General features: G+C 42.3%; 1 protein-coding gene across 1 annotated transcript; it reads left to right on the plus strand.

The window, feature by feature from the left end:
* The first annotated feature begins 1,247 nt into the window (after positions 1-1,247).
* Positions 1,248-13,312, plus strand: LOC135510693 (transcription factor p65-like). Its single transcript, XM_064931812.1, has 11 exons — positions 1,248-1,396; positions 2,830-2,865; positions 3,267-3,403; positions 4,082-4,227; positions 4,640-4,731; positions 5,178-5,309; positions 6,485-6,589; positions 6,979-7,194; positions 7,317-7,394; positions 7,484-7,561; positions 7,761-13,312. Exons 1-11 carry the CDS (start codon positions 1,390-1,392, stop codon positions 8,573-8,575), a joined length of 1,842 nt encoding a protein of 613 aa, XP_064787884.1. The 5' UTR covers positions 1,248-1,389; the 3' UTR covers positions 8,576-13,312.
* Positions 13,313-13,571: the final 259 nt, after the last annotated feature.

Here is a 13,571-nt window from a genome sequence, read left to right on the forward strand (position 1 = left end):
TTCTTGATAGTTTCCAGGATGGACTGACCTTCATGTCTTAAAGTAATGATGGACTGTCGTTTCTTTTTGCTTATTTGAGCTGTTCTTGCCATAATATGGACTTGGTATTTTACCAAATAGGTATATCTTCTGTATACCACCCCTACCTTGTCACAACACAACCGATTGGCTCAAACACATTAAGAAGGAAAGAAATTCCACAAATGAACTTTTAACAAGGCACACCTGTTAACTATTTATATTTTTTGACAACTTTTACTTCACTTACATCTCTAAAGAAAATAATGTTATTTTTACTCCATACATTTTCCCTGACACCCAAAAGTACTCGTTACATTTTAAATGCTAAGCAGGACAGAAAATGGTCCAATTCATACACTTATCATTAGAACATCCCTGGTCACCCCTGCTGACTCTGATCTGGAGGAATCACTAAACACAAATGCTTTGTTTATAAATTATGTCTGAGTGTTGGAGTGTGCCTCTGGCTGTTCATACATTAAAAAATAAAGAAATTGTGCTGTCTGGTTTGCTTAATATAAGGATTTTTTAAATATTTGTACTTTTACTTTCGATACTTAAGTATATTTTAGCAATTCTATTTACTTTTGATATTTAAGTATATTTAAAATCAAATACTTTTAGACTTTTACTCAAGCAGTATTTTACTGAGTGACTTTTACATTTTATATTAAAGGTATCTTTACCTTTCCTCAAGTATGACAATTGGGTACTTTTCGATTAATTGGATTCATTCAAGATTTCATGTTTAATAAAAAAAAACAGAATATGATTATTTGTGTAGGCTACTTGTTTGCCATTGTACTATATAGTTTTAAAGCAGCAATAAGCAGTAAAACAAATGAAAGCGCTTCCCTTCCTCTGTTACGGTAGAAAGCTGTGGCGATGGGGCTGAAGAAATTAGAGCATTTTCAAATTCATAGACAGAGCGATGGATGTAACTGACCATCCATGACGTCAACATTTTGTTTCATCCATGTTTTGTGGCTATAGTGTTTAAGTTGACTGTGTTTACAAGGAAAACAAGCTTATATTTGGGGTTACGATGGGGTTTGGAGAGTTGAACTCAGCTCATGAGGCAATTTCTAAGTTATATTTTCAAGAATCGATGGGTACATATAAATGAATTAGAAATCCAAAAATGGATGGAGCAACTACAGATTGCCCCTTTAACATAGGCCCGACGTCATTTGGGTATTTCCGCACTATTTGAGGGGGAGGTGGTAAATTGCATTAGAGTCTCGAAGTTGGGGGTGGCGAGAGAGAGGCGAAATAACAAGCTGTCAAGAGAAGGTGACACCGTGTTTAAGGGACAAACAACCTATAGGGAAAAGGCTATTCGATTAATCACGGTGGCCGACTTTGGAAATGGATGGTAAGTTTGTTTACAAACTGATCCGCAAGGTAAATGCATGTTGGAGTGTCGTGGGAAACTTAGCAATTTGTTTTGCGCACAAGGGTGAAGCCCGCATACTATTGGTTTTGTAGAGTCAATACAAAATAATGGAGATAATTGGCGCTGACTTGCCAGCACTGTACTAGGAAGTAGGTAGGCCTACGTCTATTAGGCTATAGCTCTAGAATTGCACATCATATCTAGTAGAACTATGTTCATTATGGATGCTTTAAAAATTTTTATTATCCAAACATTAGAGTAGAACGGCAGTCAAGCGCCTATGTGATTCTCCAAGATTTTTTACTTTAGCCGCAAGGTAATATTTAACTCGTAGGCCTATGAAAATATATAAAATTTTGACACTTAATTGATCAGGGGACGCCGTTGTACCCGAGATTACGTCGTAAAATAAATGATGAACGTATGCTAGCTGTGGGTAAACGTTTGCAATCTAACGTTATGAAATGATCCTACGTCATCAATGTTGTGTGCTTATACATATATAGGTTAATAGCTTGTTAATAAAGCCACGCAACAATATGACATTACGAAAAGTTACGTTGTAGACTTGAAGGTCGACAATCAACAAACATGGAAGGCATCCCTTTCTCTTAGAGTGGCCATTTCAAAGAAAAGTCATCCACGAAACAGTGGTGGGTGGGGCTATGAACAAGCGCCACAAATCAAGTTTCCAGTCTTTTTCTATGAACCAGGACAGTCTTTTTCAAAGAAGGACAGTCTTTTTCTGTGTACCAGGACAGTCTTTTTCTGTGTACCAGGACAGTCTTTTTCTGTGTACCAGGACAGTCTTTTTCTGTGTACCAGGACAGTCTTTTTCTGTGTACCAGGACAGTCTTTTTCTGTGTACCAGGACAGTCTTTTTCTGTGTACCAGGACAGTCTTTTTCTGTGTACCAGGACAGTCTTTTTCTATGAACCAGGACAGTCTTTTTCCATGAACCAGGGCAGTGCCTTTAGTGAAGATGTGTTAAATTGGACTACGACTGCTCACAGACACAATAGGAGCAATGTAATCTGAGACCTTTTATTGTCTTTGTCTAAATACGTGTCTTTATTCATTCACCGTACACTTTCAGGACAATCCTGGCAGGTCAAACATTATGAGCGATCATGCCTTGTCTGCTAATGTGTTTAAGATCAACATCCAGTGTTTTCAATGCAAACTTATTGACTTCTACTGTTAGTTAACACCATTCTGCATATGGAGGAGATTAATCTCTATCGCAGATCTGTGCTGAACTGTTGTGATCTTCAATGGCACCAGTTCTTGTGGGCCTTTACTTACCAGAGAGTAGTTGAGGGAAATTATAGGTTGTGGATTTTGATTGATCATCCTTTCTTAATGATTTCTTTCTTATAGTAAATGTTTGTCAATTCCTCCCATCTCCTTAGGAATTTATGGATGGGAACAGCCCTCTTTGAACCAAGGTAAGGATATTTCTATCACTCTGTGTAACTGTTTCCTGTTCATGTTGATGGGTGACAATCAGTGAGTCAACTTTTTGGCTTCTCCCTCATGAATGTGTTGACTTGGATCTTCAGCTTTGCTTTAAAACACATACAAACATGATGAATCACAGCTGTTGTGAAAGCTCAACACTGCTTTAGGTACATTACATTGTGATAGTTAGGACCTTCATTACATTGGGCTCCCCCCCTCTCTCTCTCTGTCTCTCTCTCTCTGTCTCTCTCTGTCTCTCTCTCTCTGTCTCTCTCTGTCTCTCTCTCTCTGTCTCTCTCTCTCTGTGTCTCTCTCTCTGTCTCTCTGTCTGTCTCTCTCTCTGTCTGTCTCTCTCTCTGTCTCTCTCTCTGTCTCTCTGTCTCTGTAGGTAATCCCTTCATTGAGATCATTGAACAGCCCAAGCAGAGGGGCATGAGGTTCAGGTACAAGTGTGAGGGGCGCTCTGCGGGAAGCACCCCGGGAGAGAAGAGCAATGACACCACCAAGACACACCCCGCCATTAAGGTGAGGGCGCCCTTTAATCACACAGATAATCAACCTGTCATTTTCTAATGATTCCATGCCATTGTTTACTCTGTAGCTTAATGAATTCATTCCGAGACCTTAAAGGGATACTTCGGAATTTTGGCAATGAGCCCCTTTATCTATCCTTTTACCTCGTGGGTACCATTTGTATGTCTCTGTATCCAGTATGAAGGAAGTTAGAGGTCGATTTCTCGAGCCAATGCTAACTAGTGTTAGTGCAATGACGAAGTCTATCGGTAGTGGATACCCATAGACTTCCAGTCATTGCGCTAGCGCTAGGTAGCAATTGTGCTAGCACTAGCTAGCAACTTCCTTCAAACTGTACGCAGAGACATAAAAATGCTATCCACAAGTTCATCTGACTCTAGGAAGTAGATGAAGGGCATCATTGCCAAAATCTCGATGTATCCCTTTAATAATTGTAGCTAAGTCACTATATATTCTGAGATGGTCGATGGCTCAACTATTAATCAAAGTAAGATTTGTTATACAAACAAGCCGTTTTGTCTAGTTATAACCATGGTATAGCAGTCTAATCAGTACTACATTATGCTTTACGACACTTTATTTATAGAGATTTTAAGGTGATAAGGAAGTGGTGGAGATTCTAAGGTGAGTGATGATACTCATCCTGCTAACCTGGCTGGTCCCATGCAGGTGCACAACTACAATGGCCCCCTGCGTGTCCGCGTCTCCTTGGTGACCAAGAACCCACCTCACAAGCCCCACCCCCACGAACTGGTGGGGAAAGACTGCAAACATGGTTACTATGAGGCAGACCTGCAGGAGAGACGAGTACACAGGTTAGACGGACGGTCCCTGTGTGTGTGTTCGGGGCTTGAGGGTGGGTGTGAGGGCAGGTCTGTGAAAATTACTAGACAGGTGTGGATATGTGTGTACCTGTGTGGGCGTGTGTGTGTGTGTGGGCAGATTTGTTAGTGGGTGAGGGTGTGATGAAATACAAAGAAACATAATGTTTGTTTTGTGCAGAGTGTACCTGCCAACATCTTGATAGAGGACATATACTTGGATGACAAAAGGGTACCAGTTAATGATTTATATAACCATTCAGGATAAGTTGTTTCACATAGTCTTGATTTGTAAAGGCCAGAAGCAGAGGATGGTTGAATAAGCACCCTCTTGTGTGTCGATATCTACAGTGTCTCACTTTCACACACGTTCACTCTGACCCCTTGTCTTACTGTCTGCTCTCAGTTTTCAGAACCTGGGCATTCAGTGTGTGAAGAAAAAGGATGTGGCTGAGGCAGTTTCCTGTAGGCTGCAGACCCAAAACAACCCCTTCAACAGTGAGTGTACACACACACATTTGTTTTACTATCCTTGTGGGGACCGAACAATTGATTCCCTTTCAAAATGATATTTTCTCTAACTCCTGACCCCTACGCTTAAAATAGCCTTTTTCCTTGTGGGGACTGGCGAAATGTCCCCACCTGTCCGAATTGTCCGTATTTTACTGTCCTTGTGAGTACTTCTGGTCCCCATAAGGATAGGTAAACACACACACACCGTACGTGACAATCCACTGTCATAACATTATACCAGTTATATAATTCACTCCTCCAATCTAATTTTCATGTTTGTTTACCTTGGTTAATTCCAATAATATCATGTGAGTAGGAATTTATTTTTCCTCTGACTGTGACTTACTGGCTATCTGATACCGACTGTATCCTATCCTATCTCCGATGCCACACCAATTTGCTTTGTGTCTGATGTGCTGTTTTGTCTGCAGTTCCTGAGGCGAACATGTGGGAGGAGTTTGACCTAAATGCAGTGAGGCTGTGTTTCCAGGCCTCGATCACTCTGCCTACCGGGGAACTCTGCCCTCTGGAGCCCGTGGTGTCCCAGCCCATCTATGACAACAGTGAGTCTGTTACACACACCAAACAATCACCAAGTACACACTGACTCCCTCGTCTGTCACTGTTCTGTCCTGGGTGTTCCTGTTTTATTGTGTACGTACAAGCAGTAACCCAGAGGGAGCAAAATCACACAAAAAGAGGAGAGAAAAACGAAAATAATGAATTCAAGAATCACGGTAAACGCAAAACAAATTGCGTACATATATATTCACATTTGGGCTGTCAAACGTTTCAAATAAGTGAGTTAATGGCATGAGTAAATTGCGATGGATCACAGTTTTTGAATTTGCTCAAATTTGGCGCCAAATACGTTTTTTTTTTCTTCTATTTGATCATCAGTGCATTAAATAGCAGGCAAACGATGCGTTGATTGTAAGTGTCAGAAACACAGAAGGATCTACATTGGAACGTTTTAACATTTTCCCCATTAAGAAGTCACTGGAACATTCAGCTATTGATGCTCCCAATGTTTAAGGCGGCCTGCTTCCTCTCATCAATGCCCTTGTTGTTTAACACTTGCACACACACACTTTCCTTTCCTCACACACACCTTTTAAATACTGTTAAAGCTTCAGGCATTCTAAATGGGGTGTGACTATAGGGAAAAAAATACCTGGCTTTATGGATACAAAGAGCTTTTAAACTTGTCTGACAATGTTATGAAAACACTAACCATCTACTGTTCAGGTAACTGTACACACATAGGCCTATGTGTTCTTCCCTTCCTCCCACACCCTCTCTCACTTACTCCCACTCTCACACACATCCTCTCTGACACACACACATCCTCTCTGACACACACACACACAATCATACACCCCACACAATTTTGGCAGGTGATCTTACTAAATATACAAATGTTGTTGTACATTAAAACCCAAAGCCTGCACAGTACAACGTTAAGTTCAAACCAGCTTTTGAGAGTGTTTCCCCCCCCTTCTTCACAGCTGTTGAAACTGCTCAAATTACATTTCTTGAAAATAAATGTGGACATTTGGGTTATAACCAAAGAGCATGAGAGCGGGACATCATTTTCCTAAGAACTCAACAACATATTTCCAAAGAACTTCCAACAGTTAAACAGTGCCAAAACATATGTTTCACATTTGACTCAGTGTCATTTTCACTCATTTATGAAGCCCCTTCACACTTCATCTCTATCGTTTCTGTCTCACAGGAGCACCCAACACAGCAGAACTGAAGATCTGTCGAGTGAACAGAAACTCTGGAAGCTGCATAGGGGGGGATGAGATCTTCTTACTTTGTGACAAAGTGCAAAAAGGTTTCTGTCACACGCACACGCTTCTATTTTTGTTGGTATTAATGAGTTGAGCCTTTTAGTTTCTTTAACCTTACGCCAACGGCTTTGTTCATGTATGCCTTTTCTGTGGTTGTAGTTCCTCTTTGCCAGACACAGATTTGAAAGTATTGTGTAAATAAGCCTACTGGTAACCACTTGTTTAATTGGTCAAACTTAACCTAGTTCATTGGTTCTATATCCTTCCTGTATGACATAAAAAGGGGGCCAATGAAAGAATGTTGTTACAGAATGTTACCAAGTCAGTTAGACTGGCTGGGAGAATTGATTCTAAGCCGGTTTCTCACATCTCACTGTCCCACCCCTCCTCCTTCCCATCCCCTCTCCCACCCCATTCTTTCTCCCCTCCACAGAGGACATCGAGGTGCGGTTCTTCCAGGGCTCGTGGGAGGGGAAGGGCACCTTCTCCCAGGCGGACGTACACAGGCAGGTGGCCATTGTGTTCTGCACCCCGCCCTACTGCGACACCAACCTGACCGAGCCAATCCGAGTGAAGATGCAGCTCCGCAGGCCCTCGGATCGTGAGGTCAGCGAGCCAATGGACTTCCAGTTCCTGCCCTCCGACCCAGGTCACTTCCCTTTCCGTTGCGATGGCGATCCACTTTGTTTTCTTGGCATAACTCCTGTGGCCTGTGTGGTTGTCATGCAAAACGTTTTACCCAGGATAACTCTAGAATCTTTCACTGTACAGATGAATATAGACTGATGGAGAAGAGAAAACGGACAGAGGGAATGTTACAGAATCTGAAGCTGGGGTCCCTGATGTCGGGTAAGTGTCTAAAATGATCCATGTCGCTGAACTAGACAGCTGTGTCCTTTGATGGTTTTGGTGTGTGATGGTGTATGTTTGAATTCCAGGGACCATGCCAGCAGAGACGAGGCCATTCAACATTGCCAGGAGAACAGTCACCGCCAAGCCAGCAGCTAGCCAGCCTGGTAAACCCTACTATTTATTTAGCTGTTCATTATTAATGGGTGCGTTAATACGGTAAAGGGTGTTGTTCTATATGTGACATTGTATATGTTATTAAAAGTTAACATAGATACTACTGTTAAGGGACCCTACGTTTATTTGTACATTTGGCAGTATACAGAATTGGGTAAGGGACAGTGGCATTGACTGTTTCTCTTGCAGTGATGAACCCAGTGGCGCCCCCTAGTGCCTTCTCTGTGAAGCCCCAGCCCTACTACAACGGCCCCCAGCCAGGCAAGTTGTTTCAAACCCAGCCCAAAGCAGAAGCCTCCTCCACCGCAGCCGAGACCTGGAAGTTCCTCAACAGCCTGACTCTGGACTCCCAGCCCAAAGCCACCCCTGTGGCCAGCTTCACCACCAACCCCCCGGCCTCTGCAGCCACAGCCGCCTCCTCCCAGGCCTTTCCCACCGTAAACCTGTTGGACTTCAACGGATTCGCTTTCCACAACTTTGCTTGTCCCCAGGAGCCGGTGAGTGCAGCCCCTACACCAGAGCCCACCTCTACCTTTGGGGTCCAAGGCTCCCAGTTCAAGGTGGATGAGGAGCTACCCGAATTCCCCAGCTTTTCTGAGGCACAAGTGCCAGGGACTCTAGATAGTATAAACATTGAAGAATTCCAGGCTATGCTGGGCCAGAGTTGTCTGGCTGGAGAAGGGCCAAAGAGCAGTGAGGCGTCAGCCCCTCAGGCACCCTGCCACTCACCCTCCACCAACACTGTGGCCAACAACGCGGCCCAGAACCAAGCAGACCCAGCCAACCACCACACCGGCTGTGGCGGCAGCACCTGGATGAACTACCCCAACAGCATTGTCAGCCTGCTCCAGAACGAGGGCATGATGGACAGTTCCCCCGGCAACGCCAGCCAGCCGGCCGCCCTTGACGACCTGGACGTCTTAAGCTCCATGGACGAAGACCGTCTCATGTCCATCCTGAACAGTGGCAACCAATACAGTTTTGTGCCTGGACATCAGACCTAAGAGACAACCGTGTGATTTGACTGACATGTTTACTGACATAATCCCCCTGGTAGACTACTTTTATCTGTGCCTTTGAGACCCTGGGCCCGGTTGCATAAAACAACTTAAGTTAATTTCCCCCTTGTATTTTCTTGTAACTTTAAGTCAGTTGCACAAGATGTGTGAATTTTCCCTGTTTTAAATTAAGTACAAAAGTTAAGGGTGTCCACGAGGTCCCTTAACTGCCTCATTATGTATGGTTGTCAATGGAAACAGCATATATAGAGGTGAATGTTGATTTTCATCTGCTCTGGTTACAAAAGGAAAATGTCACCCAGCTAGCTACTTAGCTAAACAATGGAAGGTGCACGATCCATGGCTACAAAAGGAAAACATCAACCAGCTAGCTACTTAGCTAAACAATGGAAGGTGCACGATCCATGGCTACAAAGCTAGCTGGCTAGTTAGCTACAGCTACAGTGGGGCAAAAAAGTATTTAGTCAGAAACCAATTGTGCAAGTTCTCCTACTTAAAGATGAGAGGCCTGTATTTTCGTCATAGGTACACTTGAACTATGTCAGACAAAATGAGAGAAAAATCCAGAAAATCACATTGTAAGATTTTTAATGAATTTATTTGCAAATTATGGTGGAAAAATAAGTATTTGGTCAATAACAAAAGTTTATCTCAATACTTTGTTATATACCCTTTGTTGGCAATGACAGTGGTCAAACGTTTTCTGTAAGTCTTCACAAGGTTTTCACACACTGTTGCTGGTATTTTGGCCCATTCCTTCATGCAGATCTCCTCTAGAGCAGTGATGTTTTGGGGCTGTTGCTGGGCAACACGGACTTTCAACTCCCTCCAAAGATTTTCTATGGGTTGAGATCTGGAGACTGGCCAGGCCACTCCAGGACCTTGAAATGCTTCTTATGAAGCCACTCCTTTGTTGTCGGGGCGGTGTGTTTGGGATCATTGTCATGCTGAAAGACCCAGCCATGTTTCATCTTCAATGCCCTTGCTGATGGAAGGAGGTTTTCACTCAAAATCTCACGATACATGGCCCCATTCATTCTTTCCTTTACACAGATCAGTCGTCCTTGTCCCTTTGCAGAAAAACAGCCCCAAAGCATGAAGTTTCCACCCACATGATTCACAGTAGGTATGGTGGTGTTTGGATGCAACTCAGCATTCTTTGTCCTCCAAACACAACGAGTTGAGTTTTTACCAAAAAGTGACATTCTCCCAATCTTCTTCTGGATCATCCAAATGCTCTCTAGCAAACTCCAGAAGGGCCTTGACATGTACTGGCTTAAGCAGGGGGACACGTCCTGCACTGCAGGATTTGAGTCCCTGGCGGCGTAGGGTGTTACTGATGGTAGGCTTTGTTACTTTGGTCCCAGCTCTCTGCAGGTCATTCACGAGGTTTCCCCTGTGTGGTTCTGGGATTTTTGCTGTGATAATTGTGATAATTTTGACCCCACGGGGTGAGTCTTGCGTGGCGCCCCAGATCGAGGGAGATTATCAGTGGTCTTCCATTTCCTAATAATTGCTCCCACAGTTGATTTCTTCAAACCAAGCTGCTTACCTATTGCAGATTCAGTCTTCCTAGCCTGGTGCAGGTCTACAATTGTGTTTCTGGTGTCCTTTGACATCTCTTTGGTCTTGGCCATAGTGGAGTTTGGAGTGTGCCTGTTTGAAGTTGTGGACAGGTGTCTTTTACACTGATAACAAGTTCAAACAGGTGCCATTAATACAGGTAACGAGTGGAGGACAGAGGAGCCTCTTAAAGAAGAGGTTACAGGTCTGTGAGAGCCAGAAATCTTGCTTGTTTGTAGGTGACCAAATACTTATTTTCCACCATAATTTGCAAATCAATTCATTAAAAATCCTACAATGTGATTTCCTGGATTTTTTTCTCACATTTTGTCTGTCATAGTTGAAGTGTACCCATGATGAAAATTACAGGCCTCTCTCATCTTTTTAAGTGGGAGAACTTGCACAATTGGTGGCTGACTAAATACTTTTTTGCCCCACTGTACTCTGTAAGCTAGCTTGACGCACAAGAAAATAATATAAACAAGTTGAGAAACAAAGTAACTACAAGGAAGTGGTTTATTATCTGAAGCAATTTGGTTATCCTGTCTTGATTGTAGAAGTTCTATTTTGCCATCTCACAAAATGAAAGCGATCTCTTGAGGAGATGTTTAGTCAGTGAAACAGGCCATCTCCATGGTAACCAGATAATCCTTCCGCTATACGTGCCTTCAAGCTACCCTAAAACCCCTTAAGTATGCCCTAACCTAAGGAAATATTTGAGGGGCTCTATGCAACGCCCTTAAACAATTCCCTTGGGTAAGGGGAAATTAGTCCAAAAGGAAAACCCTTACGGGAAACACTTAAGATTTATGCAACTGGCCCAGCTCCCTTCCAACCCAACTTCCCTTTGTACTTTTTGTGCTATTCTAAAGGGCTTCAAAGGACAGTCATTTGAAGGCTGGCAAATAGAAGTGTCCGAAAGTGGTGCTTTCTGCTCTCTTCCCTATGTGGATTGTGGACATGCTTATTAGGAGAGCTGCAGAACCCTGCCTGTACACAATTAACAGAGGGAAGGGAGAGCTACAGGGAAGTAGCCCGTTTGTATCTGCCAGTATGTGAGCAATTGCAACGCCCGAGGGTGAGCTGAATCGTCCCTTTTTGTCACCCCTAAAGATACACCACCACTGGGTTCTGTATAAGCCCAGGCTTGTTTCTTATCTCCAAAGGCAGTGGTATTTCCTTCTGGTCCCAAACGAGCTTCAGGGTTTCTAAATGAGTCCACTTCAATCATTCAGTTAGAGAATAGGACGAAATCAAACGTTAAAAGTTTAATTTGATTTAGTCCTGTTCGTCCTCTAAATATCATTACATTTGAAATCAAACCAGAGCTTGAAAGCCTAGGCCTTTTGTACGGTCTACTTTTAGTTGAATTATGTGTTGAATTCCAACCATGGCTGTTGATGACTTTGCAGATGCTATACAGGCCTAAATAGCATCACTGATGACAAAAGCGATAAAGTATGGTCACATTTAATTTGCTCTGTTAAAGCTACTCTTTGGAATGACGTATAGCAACAGTGAATTTATTTAGTTTTAAAGTGGAGATCTCTCAACAATCATTCTCACGAACAGCACATTGGTAATAGTCATTGTCAAACATAGCTAATCAGGGCTGGGCTTGGTTAAAACCCTGGCTGGGAGACCAAAGGGTAGCGTTGATGGATCAATTCTCTAGGAGGTGCTGCCCAGCCTGTTGTTTTTACTTATACGTTAAAGATCTGACATTGTTTTAACTTCAACATTTTATACAAGGTTTGTATATGTTGAAATTTGATTCAACCAGTTTGTGCCCTGTGGGTATTGGCTAAATATTCGAGGTGAGGAGAAATTGCTGAGCCAACAGACCAGGAGTTGAACCTGCCAACCAATCAATTGATCACAAAATGTGACCGTTGTTCTATTATGGGGAGTAGGGTGAGTTTAGCATTTTCCCCACTTACAGTTGAGTGGGTATACTAACGTAGTGGAATATCACCATAAAGCAAGATTGCAATTTCAATGTACATAAGCCCTAGGTGATGATATACACGGAGTATACAAAACATTGGGAACACCTTCCTAATATTGAGTTGCCCCCCCCCTTTTACGCTCGGAAACAGCCTCAATTCGTCAGGGCATGGACTCCACAAGGTGTCAAGTGTTCCACAGGGATGCTGGCCCATGTTGATTCCAATGCTTCCCACAGTTGTGTCAAGTTGGCCTTTGGGTGGTGGACCATTCTTGATACACACTGGAAAGTGTTGAGCGTGGAAAAACCTGCAGCATGGCATTTCTTGACAAAATGGTGTGCCTGGCACCATACCACATTCAAAGGCGCTTACATTTTGTCTTGCCCATTCACCCTCCGAATGGCACACCTACACAATCCATGTCTCAAGGCTTAAAAATCCTTCTTTACCCTGTCTCCTACCTTTCATCTACACCGATTTTTGAAGTGGATTTAACAGGTGGCATCAATATGGGATCATAGCTTTCACCTGATTTGTCTTATGTCATGGAAAGAGCCAGTGTTCTTAATGTTTTGTATACTCTGTGTACGTGACCTATAGTACTCACCTTGATGACGGGATATCTTAACGTTATGTACAGCTTTATCATGTCAACATCTGCAAGTATAACTTGTCATTTTAGGTTAAAATGTTCAATACATCTTTGGAACAGGAAGGATATTGCTGTTTATAAATGTACAATATGCTAGAATGTATTAGATTCATTGTTAATATATCAGTTAAAAATAAGACTCATTCCATATCATGTTAATAGTTTTGAGTCAGTATCTCAATATATTTCTGTCCATCACTATGTCAATTATGCTTATTCTCAGTGCAGTTTTCATTATTACATTTTGCTGTATGGTATATGAACATCAGTGGCAGTTTATTTTACATGGTCAATTAGCACGTTTAAACCATAACCTTGTACTTATTCAGTGCTGCTTTAATGAAAAATGTCATATTTTGTACAAGTATAAAGTACCAGTCAAAAGTTTGGACACAACTACCCAATCCAGGGTTTTACTTTATTTTTAAAAACTATTTTCTACATTGTAGAATAGTAGTGGAGACATCAAAAGCATGAAATAACAGATATGGAATCATGTAGTAACCAAAATATTGTTTAAACAAATCAGAATATAAAAAAAAGTGAGATTTCAAAGTAGCCACCGTTTGCCTTGATGATACACTTATTTTAAGCTATTTGGCAACTGTTGTAATTAACTGAGTGCAAAATATGTTGACGACAAACATTAAAAAAGGAAAGACAATTTCACATATAGGCCGGGAGTCAGGATGTAGGTGCAGAAGGTGACTTTAATAATGATAAATGCAGATAAACATAAGCATACAGAACAGGAATCAAAACAAACAAATACTGCCTGATGACGGAGGCTACTGAGGGCTAAATAAGGGGAAGGTAA

This window comes from Oncorhynchus masou, chromosome 23, assembly GCF_036934945.1.
Source record: "Oncorhynchus masou masou isolate Uvic2021 chromosome 23, UVic_Omas_1.1, whole genome shotgun sequence".
In the NCBI taxonomy this organism is placed as follows: domain Eukaryota; kingdom Metazoa; phylum Chordata; class Actinopteri; order Salmoniformes; family Salmonidae; genus Oncorhynchus; species Oncorhynchus masou.

Bases quoted from the DNA above. Each gene is read 5' to 3' on its own strand.
- LOC135510693 (XM_064931812.1), top strand. The intron at 4,228-4,639 runs GTTAGACGGACG...GTCTGCTCTCAG, and splicing joins CAGGAGAGACGAGTACACAG to TTTTCAGAACCTGGGCATTC. The intron at 6,590-6,978 runs GTTTCTGTCACA...TCCCCTCCACAG, and splicing joins TTGTGACAAAGTGCAAAAAG to AGGACATCGAGGTGCGGTTC.